This window comes from Mercenaria mercenaria, chromosome 4 (genome assembly GCF_021730395.1).
Source record: "Mercenaria mercenaria strain notata chromosome 4, MADL_Memer_1, whole genome shotgun sequence".
NCBI classification, from domain to species: Eukaryota; Metazoa; Mollusca; class Bivalvia; order Venerida; family Veneridae; genus Mercenaria; species Mercenaria mercenaria.
The window spans coordinates 5,224,387-5,234,246 of NC_069364.1; the positions used below are offsets into that span (position 1 = coordinate 5,224,387).

The following is a 9,860-nucleotide window of genomic DNA, read 5'->3' on the forward strand; positions in this document are numbered from 1 at the left end:
TACCAACAAGGAAGTCTGAAAGACAGCTATATCCCCCCACTGCTGTTATGGATGGTGAAAGGGTTGATGGTATTGGGTGGAATCATTAAACATTAAGAGTTGTGACATTGACCTTAAGCTGGCAGGGGTGAATTTTGAATTCTGCACATTGTCTTGATAAGGGGAATATTACAGCCAAGTCATATTAAAATCTTTCAAGAGGTGTATGAGATACAAAGCAGATGTAAAATGGAAGGCTTGAGTTGTGACTCTGACCTTGAGCCAACATGGCTGATACATGAAGCTGACACATGAGTTCCATACATTGTCTCAATGAGGTGATCAATTGACCAAAGTTTAATGAAAATCCTTCAAGGGGTTTAGGAGACACAAAGGAGACACAAAATGTAAGCCTCAAACATTTGACCCAAAGTTGTGACCTTGACCTTAAGCTGACATGGCTGACTCAAAAGTTCTACACACTGTCCTGGTGAGGTGATCATTTGACCCTAGTTTCATGAAAATCCTTCAAGGGGTTTAGGAGATATAGAGCAGACAAAAAACTGAAGGCTCGAACCTTTGACCTCAAGTTGTGACCTTGACCTTGAGCCAACATAGCTGACTCATAAGTTCTGCACATTGTCTTGATGAGGTGATCATTTGGCCCAAGTTTCATGATTACCCTTAAAGTTCTTTAGGAGATAAAGAGTGGACACAACATGGAAGGCTCAAACATTTGACCTTAAGCTGTGACCTTGACCTTGAGTCGACATGGCTAACTCATAGATTCTGCACACTGTCTTGATCAAGTGATCATTTGACCCAAGTTTGATGAAAATCCTTTAAGAGGTTTAGGAGATACAGAGCGGGTATGAAATGTTACAGGACAGAAGATGGAAGGATGGACGGACTGAAAGAGACCATGCCTATAACCCACCACCACTTGTCGCAGGAGATTTAAATTGTTATGCTTGTGTATTAAAACACTGAATATTCCTGGGTTATAAAAAAAACTCAATTCAGTATAACAATGGCTTTAACTTTGGAAAAGACTATGCTGGAGTTATCACTGGTGGTCTAGTGGTAACATACGTGACTGTCAATTCAAAGGGCCAGGTTTCAAATCCTTGTCCAGGCACTGCAAATTTATAAGATGCTCTTAAATGTCTCCCATCTAAGAGGCCAGCACTGATTCTTCCAAGGTAAGAAAGCTCTATGTGTGTTGATACTCTACACCAGGCAAATTATAATTCCAGACTGTCTACTCAAAAAAAGATGCATGTATCTAAAATTTCTTTCTCCCTGTCTTGATTTATCCCTTTGGTCAATACTGCTCTGTTTCTGCAATGGTAGAATGGCGCCTTCAAGTGGCAGCTGTTGTGTGTGTATTTTTTTATCATGAAAATAGTGCAAAAAATATAAGAATATATATGGAATTTTTTTTAATCCTTTTTTTGTATACCTACCATTGTCTCATCAATGGGGTAGGTGGTTTTATCTGGGAAGATACATGTGGATAAACATGATACGACTTTCTTCACACCAAATTCATGACTTGCAGCAAGTACATTATCGTTAATCATCATATTTTTTCTCTGAAAGAACATTAGGAAAATATGCAAGTAACTATTGATCAACTGGAGCACAGATGTCTTTATATTCCTGTAACAATGAAACTGATCTAACACAAACATTATTTCACAATCAAACTGTCGATACATATAAAATTACAGTTTATACAGGATATTGTTTACAGCTGTTTAATATCACTATTATATGAGCCATGCCATGAGAAAACCAACATAGTGGATTTGCGACCAGCATGGATCCAGACCAACCTGCGCATCCGCGCAGCAGTCTTGTCAGGATCCATGCTGTTTGCTTTCAAAGCCTATTGCAATTAGAGAAACCGTCAGCGAACAGCATGGATCCTGACCAGACTGCGTGGAAGCGCAGGCTGACCTGGATCCATGCTGGTCGCAAACACACTATGTTGGTTTTCTCATGGTGTGGCTCAATTATCATGGAAACAACATTATTATATTTAAGGCCAGTACAAATTATAACACAGATTACTATTAGTCCAGACCTTATTTATAATCACTTTTATGATGATGAATTATACAAAAGAAATTGGATTTTTGTGCCCGTTATCTTTATACGCTTCTCTCATTGGGAATTGTTAAATACATATGACTTGATGTCAACTATTTACATAACCCATCACTACATTTTGGATAACTTGAATACTATATATACTTACAAAGAAATCAAGATTATATTTTAGATTTCTATAAAGGCCTCCAACCATTGCAGCCAAGTGTATAACATGGGTGGGTTTGTATTTTTCAAACAAACTTCTAGTTGAGTCTGCATCACTAAAAATAGAAAATATAATCATATAAATGTATCATCTCATTAGAGCTGAGAATTTACCAGTTTACATACAAAAACTTAACCAAAAACTGCTAAGTCGAAAAAGGGGCATAATTTTGTAAAAATGTAAAGTAGAGTTATTGAACCTGTACAATGCATGTCAGATCATCTTGTTCACAGTGAACAAGTGTGTGAAGTTTCAATCTATTCCCATTAGTGGGTACTGAGATACCAGCTTACATACAAAAAATCAACCAAAAATTGCTAAGTCGAAAAAGGGACATTATTTTGTAAAAATGCAAAGTAGAGTTACTGAACCTGTGCAATGCATGCAGATCATCACAGTGATCAAGTGTGTGAAGTTTCAATCCATTCCCATTAGTGGGTACTAAAATACCAAAACCTTAACCAAACTTTTCTAAGTTGAGAAAAGGCCATAATTTTGCAAAAAAAAAGCAAAATAGAGTTATGGAACCTATACAATGTAAGTCAGTTTAACACAGTTAATAAGTGTGTGAAGTTTCAATCCATTCCAAAAAGTGGTTACTGAGATACCAGCTTACATACAAAAACTTAACCAAATCGGGATGCCGAAGCATGGCTGTGTCCAATAGCTCTACCTATTCTTTGAATAGTCGAGCTGAAAACATGTTACGCTACAAACTGCAAAACTAAACTGGATCTTTGTTATTGTGCGTCACTGAAATGTCATGACGTCACTTCTGTTTATGGTCATTAATTTATTGCGCTATGTTTAATTATACTACTATAAGACAGAGTGCTAATAAGAAAGTATTATTTATGCTTTATCAATTCTATAATTCGGTAAAATACGGTATGCAAGAAAAATAATCTACCAATGGTTGTAGATGCAGATGGTAGAGCCTCGTTACCGCAAAAACAGTTATCCTCAAACTGGATACCACCTACAGATTATTATATTATATTATTCATATAATATAATATAATATAATGAAGTTTCAGTTCTAGCAAAATTTATTGACTTAACTACATTGATTTGGGCATAAATTGCCAAAAAAACACTTTGTAAAACTGAACTGAATGAAAATAAGTTAAAAAACAACTCATTATTTTGAAAAGAACCCACATGTAAATCTTACTGTTGAGATTTCACTGTATATATAGTACATGTATTCAGACATAAAGACACTTATCAACTGTAACATCTTGACAATCCATTAATTGATTATTACAGTAATGAAAGCCTTGGGCAGTAAATTTAATTAATTTCATTTTAAAAAAAGTTATTTTCATATCATTATGTAACCTCAGATGACATTACATTTTAATGTACTTTTTAATATATTGTTGATCTAATGAAGATAAAGAGTCAATTAAGACACTTGACCACAATTCTCAGACTAGTGACTATGTGGCTATATAATATGCAATGGGAATTATCTTTAACTAATAAATGAGCCGTACCATGAGAAAACCAACATAGTGGGTATGCAACCAGCATGGATCCAGACCAGCCTGTGCATCCGCGCAGTCAGGTCAGGATCCATGCTGTTCGCTAACAGTTTCTCCAATTCCAATAGGCTTTAAAAGCGAACAGCATGGATCCTGACCAGACTGCGTGGATGTGCAGGCTGGTCTGGATCCATGCTGGTCGCAAACCCACTATGTTGGTTTTCTCATGGCACGGCTCAAATACTAAATGTAGAGATTTACATCCACTACCAGTATGAAGTATCTATCTCTACATCATTGCACCTACATACTCTCCATCTGTAATAAGTTCTAATAAAGTACAAATAGTTTAAAAAATTCACTGAAAAAGAAAGGGCATTGCTAAATGTCTGAAACTGGTCTTGCATCTTTTTTCAATGTTCAGCTTACAAGCTAGCAGGAAAAAAACAATGTTTTTCTTTATCATGATTAAAAAAATCATTACAGTACTTTTAATATGAAAACTGACTATATCTTGTCAGTAATATATATACATATATATATAGTTTATACCTAACAGACCCGATTTGTTTTACAAACAGTCAGGTTTCCGTGGTAATCAATACATTTGCATTTGCATGTTTGTACATTTTGAAATACAAAAAGTCCATTTAGAATAAATATTTCCATAAGGATCAACCATATGTTTAATACCTGTATTACTATTAAAATAAATTTTCTTTTTCATGTCTGGTCACATTTTCTTAAGCCTTTAAGTATTAATCCTAAACCTTTATAAACTCTCAAGCAAATTTCAGACCAGTATAACTTCTTTTAACACTGAAATACAATTCTCCAAATATTAACAAGAGCTCTGCAGAGCTGGTCAATATACACCTGAAGTTTTTTATCAGAGGAGAAAGTAAAATTTAAAGACATATTTTTTGGTGTGTGACTTGAAAGAGGGGAGGGGGGCGTAGTTGGGAAGGGTTGGGTGGGGGACAGTGACAGGATACTAAGGCACAAGCGACTAAAAATGACTTTTTTTTGGAAATGATGACGGGGATGTAAGGGTGACTAGAGACTAATTGGGATTGTTTGTGCACTTTGCACACTGTCTTATGATCAACTACCTATATGCCAAGTTTCAAGTCAATACATCGAATAGTTTTTAAGTTGTGCTCTGGACATAAAACATGAAAGACAGACTTGGCCTTAAACTCAATTTGTGATATTTACCTTTGACCTATGACCTAGTTCATGTGCTCTTTAAACTGTCTCATCACCACCTATCTATATGCCAAGTTTGAAGTCAATATCTTGAATGGTTATTAAGTTATGTTCTGGACACAAAATATGCATACTGACAGAAAACGGATGGATGGGTCGTCACATAATATGTCCCTTTTTCCAAAATAATGTGTAAAAATGTGGCTTTTCTTCCTTGCAATAGAAAAAACAGTATATAAAACATACATTTATTTTATTCTGATAAAGAAGACATATCAAAATCATAAAAAAAAACACTTAGTGAGCAGTTTATCTTTCACATTACATGAATCATGAATTTCTTGTTATACAGGTTTTAATTGCCATAGGACTTGGTTGAAAATATTTCATCTTTACAAAAAATGTAGTAATATAGAATATTGGAATCTGGGCTGACACAAAGTAGACTACAACCTCTGCAAGATTTGGAAACTTACAGTCTTTAAATTTTAAAGACTGTAAGTTTCCAAATCTTGCAGAGGAATAAATTCCAAAACAATAAATCATTTGACCTTTCTGGAGCATGAAAATCCCTGGCTCCAACATCCCCTACCCCTCAATATTAAGGGAGATTAATAGCAGTTCCCTCCTTAAACAGTGCTTTCTAATCCACAGGGCAAACATTCTCCTAGCAAAGCTTACACTGAGGATTGTCTTTAGATTTCTTCAGAACTTATTAAAAATGGTAGTATTTTTCAGAAAGAATGTGCATGCCGTGGACACCTCTGAAAGGTTAAGTGCTTCTTTGTTTTTAAGTTTCCCACTATGTTTATGTTAATGTTGACATGGCTAATACCAACTGAACATAACAGAAGGAAAATTATTTGACCTTAGCTACTTTGCCATTGATTACTACGAAGTTATCTCACCATAGATCAGCATCTTTAGATGAAGCAAATATCCATTCTTCATTTGGTCTTTTTTCACCATTTTCTACAACATACTCGATAGCCTTGCCTACAAGACCAGTGCCTCCTGTCACAAGGATAACTTGCTTGTCTGCCATTTTCAGCCCTAGAAACATAATAATTATAAGCTTTCAATTATACCTTTAACATACCAGTATTACAAAAATAATATAAAGTATATTTACAAAATTTGGATCTGTACACATTAGGTGCAAAACAGTGCTCCACCATTTTTTTTCTCTTCTGATCAGTCTAATACCAATGATATTTTTTCAGTACCAGGACTCAGAATCCATTTCTGGACTTTTGAATCAGAACCAGGACTTTCAACTCTACTGTATACAACAACTTTTGAATTAGTATCAGGACCTCTAGCTGAATCAGTAACACATACCCAAGACACATATGGCAAGACACAACTTCGGCTACTTCAATTTAATTATAAGTTGTAACGATCTTACATGTAAACATCCAACAGAAAAGCGACTGTTTTACTACATTGGTAAAAGACTAAATATTATGCAAAGTAAGTGATATTTCATAATTCTGATAATGTCTTTTTATTGGCTATTTGGTAATCTATTGATGAATATATATAAGCAATATTATACATGTTGAAACACTAGTCAAATCTTATTTTTCATAAAAACTGTTTCGGAATGGAAGTGTCGATCTAGCCATCCACTAACTGGACACCTAGCCTATCTTCTAGAATTTTGTGTAATTTTTCAATGCAATTATTGTATTATACTTTACATTAAATAAGTTGCTAAACTACATATGATCAATATTTGAGCTAAATAACTGCTGCTTATAGATGAAGTTACTGTCACTGTTCAAAAGCGTTCTAGTGCTGTGGTTGTTGTTGTTGTTTTGCTGTAGATATGCCCAGACAATATTAATCATATTCAACAAAATATTATACTAGCTGTGTCTACGAATATTTACTTAATCATGTTAATTTGCATATTTTCTTAAAACATTCCCTTTGCAAAAACTGTTTTTGAAATTTGGTTAATGATTTCTTCCTTCAAATCACTTCACAATTATAGAATTTGCCACAGATGATATACATCTATCCAAATTATTATCATAATGCTTAAGGTATTAGGTCACTAATAGTAATGTTTACAAAATGGCATTTGCTTGGTATATTCTGAAAGGTAACCGTGTTTTGCACTATTTTGCAAATTTTAAACAACTTTTACCGTGCCGTTTTTTATAAATTTTGAATAACTTATGGTATCTCCTCAAGCTCAAGTACAGACAAATTTCAAAGTGATAGCCACTATCGAAAACGTTTGCAGAGAACTCATTTTACCATTAATTTCAATAGAAGAAACATCAAGCTATTGGTAAACAATTATAAAACACAAAATAAAAATGTCAATGTAATTTTTTCCATGGTGTCTCAAGTAAACGGATTTAATGAGACAGAATTCATACTTCAACATTGAAAAAATAAGGTCGAATGATGTGTTTCTGTTTTGGATTTTACTTACTCCATTTAAAAATAACCTTAGGGAAGATGTAAAACCTACCTAAATTTCTTCCACAATATATAATCTAAGAGTGAAAGCAAAATAGAGAACTTTCACCGCGTGTAACTCAATATTTTTAAAGATGTGTAACTCTATCCCTTCTGTTTAAGTAGTAAATTCACTTTGAACACCAAGAAATCGCTTATAAGATTCATCTTTTTCCATTTTTATACAAAAAATCAATAATAAGTCTTGAAAGAAGTAAAAACTTACTAGTAAAAAAGGAAAATAAGGGAAAAAAAATTGGGTCCCAGTAGGGCTTGAACCTATGCACCCCTAAGAATTGCAGTAAAAGTAGGTTTATGGTAGGCTTTGAATACTCTTCAAAAAGGAGGTTCTCTATTAGTGATCTAATACCTTAAGCAAACTTTTATCAATAAAATGTGTCTCTTGAAAACTTTACTTGAAATAACAAGTTTTTTAAATGAATAATTCTAATCTGATCCGATTCATTTTCCTGTTAAACAAAGAAGGCTGAAAACAGTGAATTGTTATACAACAATTCACTGTTCTGACGTCACAATTATTACGTCATAGGGTCAAACGGCATAGCGGCGCACTGGAAAAGAAACCGATTGTAAACGGGCAAATATTTAATGAATGCCGTCAATGATGTACTTTAAAGTCGTTGGTAACGTGTTAGAATTGAAATAATATATCTCATTTAGTGACTTGCTCTTGAATAAAATCATTGTTTGTCGTTCAGATGCTGTGCCCTCTTGATATATTCGCATCTGAAATCCAACAATGATTTATTCAGCGACAAATCACTAAATGAGATATATTATTTCTTAAATAATGTCACTGTAATGAAATGGTTGTTTGATTAATGATTTCATGTTTTTTCAACACTTAATTAAGCTAAATACATTCTTTTGATCAAAAGACATTTTGTCTTTAGAACGAAAGACAGTGTTTAGATCGAGAGAATGTCTCCTCTTCATCTAGGAGAAGTCTCCGACCTGTTTATTGTTTGGGAGCAGCCATAGAAGTTTTCAAAAAAGATGACTGATGTCTCAATTTCTTACAATCAAAAAATGAGCGCTCCCTGGGTTTTACCTGTCCGTCAACCCCTGTTATTTTAGACTGTATCCCCCTTGGCTTTAATAATCGTGTTTACCCTTCATCAATTTAAAAAGTGACATTCAATAATGGAAGGGAAATAAATAATTTTACTGAACATTTTTGAAAGGATCTCGCTCAGTAAAACAGTTATTGACCGATCAAAAAAAAACTGTCCTACTTTCAGTTTTGGGCTGTCAAAACAAGACAGGTGTTTAGTCGGTATATCCAAAGGCATTATAAAATTAAGTGTCTACAGTAAAAAAAAACAAACAAACTGATGCAATACTCACTAATAAAATGTCACTCAAATCCTGTACTCTTCACAGTAACGGTTGTTATTTCTAGAATGAGTTTGTGTATTCAATATGACCGAGTACACGAGTGTGTACCTGTCAGAGCACCGGCGTTGTCACGTGACTTTGAAAAGCGACACGTTTTTGAAAACACGGTAATCATTCTATTTCCGTAAAACTTGCATACGTAAGCTCTTCTTCTCCATATCTGAAGATTATATGTAGGCGCTGGATAAATTCTATGGTGCTTTTTTTACATAACAAATTTGTGCATGTGCCAAAAAAATAAAACTTTCCAAATTTTACATTACTGTAAATGTAATTAATATATATGTATATCCCATTTTCTCGTATTATCAGGGTTTCTCATATTCTCGTTTGTTTTTGCCTTAAAGTTGTCAAAGGATAGTTTGTTATTTTCTTAACAGGTATGGGACAAAACTGACTCACCGTAAATTTCAAGTGATCTGGACGCAAATGATGAAAATACTGACATTTTACTGAATTTTCCGAAAAAGAAATCCCTTTTTTTCCTGGTGGGATTAGCAAAATTGCCATGAATTATTCATTATATGCTATTAATTGTCATATTTCTTCAAGCATTTTCCACAGAATAGATTCTATATCTCTTTATATTACCATGGTATTTTTTTAGGCCCCACTGAAGGGTAACCCCATTTATTTTCAAAAAAAGCATATATACATTAATGTCAACAATTCAATATATATTATATATAAAATATAGTGCGTGAAGTATAAACTCGCAATTTAACTGTGAGAAATTTTCAGTATTTACTCAAGGTCGTATCATATACTAAGTTTGGTTCTGTGTTTTATCAGGAATAAAGTTTTGTTTATCCTACACAAATAATTCTAACATCATTTATTTTTCAATTACCAAGCGAAAATTGAAAAAGCAAGACAAAGATAGTAATAGTAGGAAATGAATGAGGGGAAGTAACTCTTACATCCTTATGTTTCTTTGCATTACTGAGTTATACTTATTACAGTCTTTT

At 33.7% G+C, this 9,860-nt stretch overlaps 1 protein-coding gene across 1 annotated transcript in view; it reads right to left on the minus strand.

Moving 5' to 3' along the window:
* The window catches only part of LOC123550876 (GDP-L-fucose synthase-like), a 28,264-nt gene extending 19,267 nt beyond the window's left edge, over positions 1 to 8,997 (minus strand). The window contains exons 1-4 of the mRNA XM_053540238.1: positions 8,842 to 8,997; positions 5,907 to 6,051; positions 2,243 to 2,357; positions 1,446 to 1,574 (exon numbers count right to left, since the gene is read on the minus strand). Coding sequence (XP_053396213.1) covers positions 1,446 to 1,574; positions 2,243 to 2,357; positions 5,907 to 6,043 — 381 coding nt within the window. The 5' untranslated portion in view covers positions 6,044 to 6,051; positions 8,842 to 8,997. The remainder of the gene's footprint in view (positions 1 to 1,445; positions 1,575 to 2,242; positions 2,358 to 5,906; positions 6,052 to 8,841) is intronic.
* Positions 8,998 to 9,860: the final 863 nt, after the last annotated feature.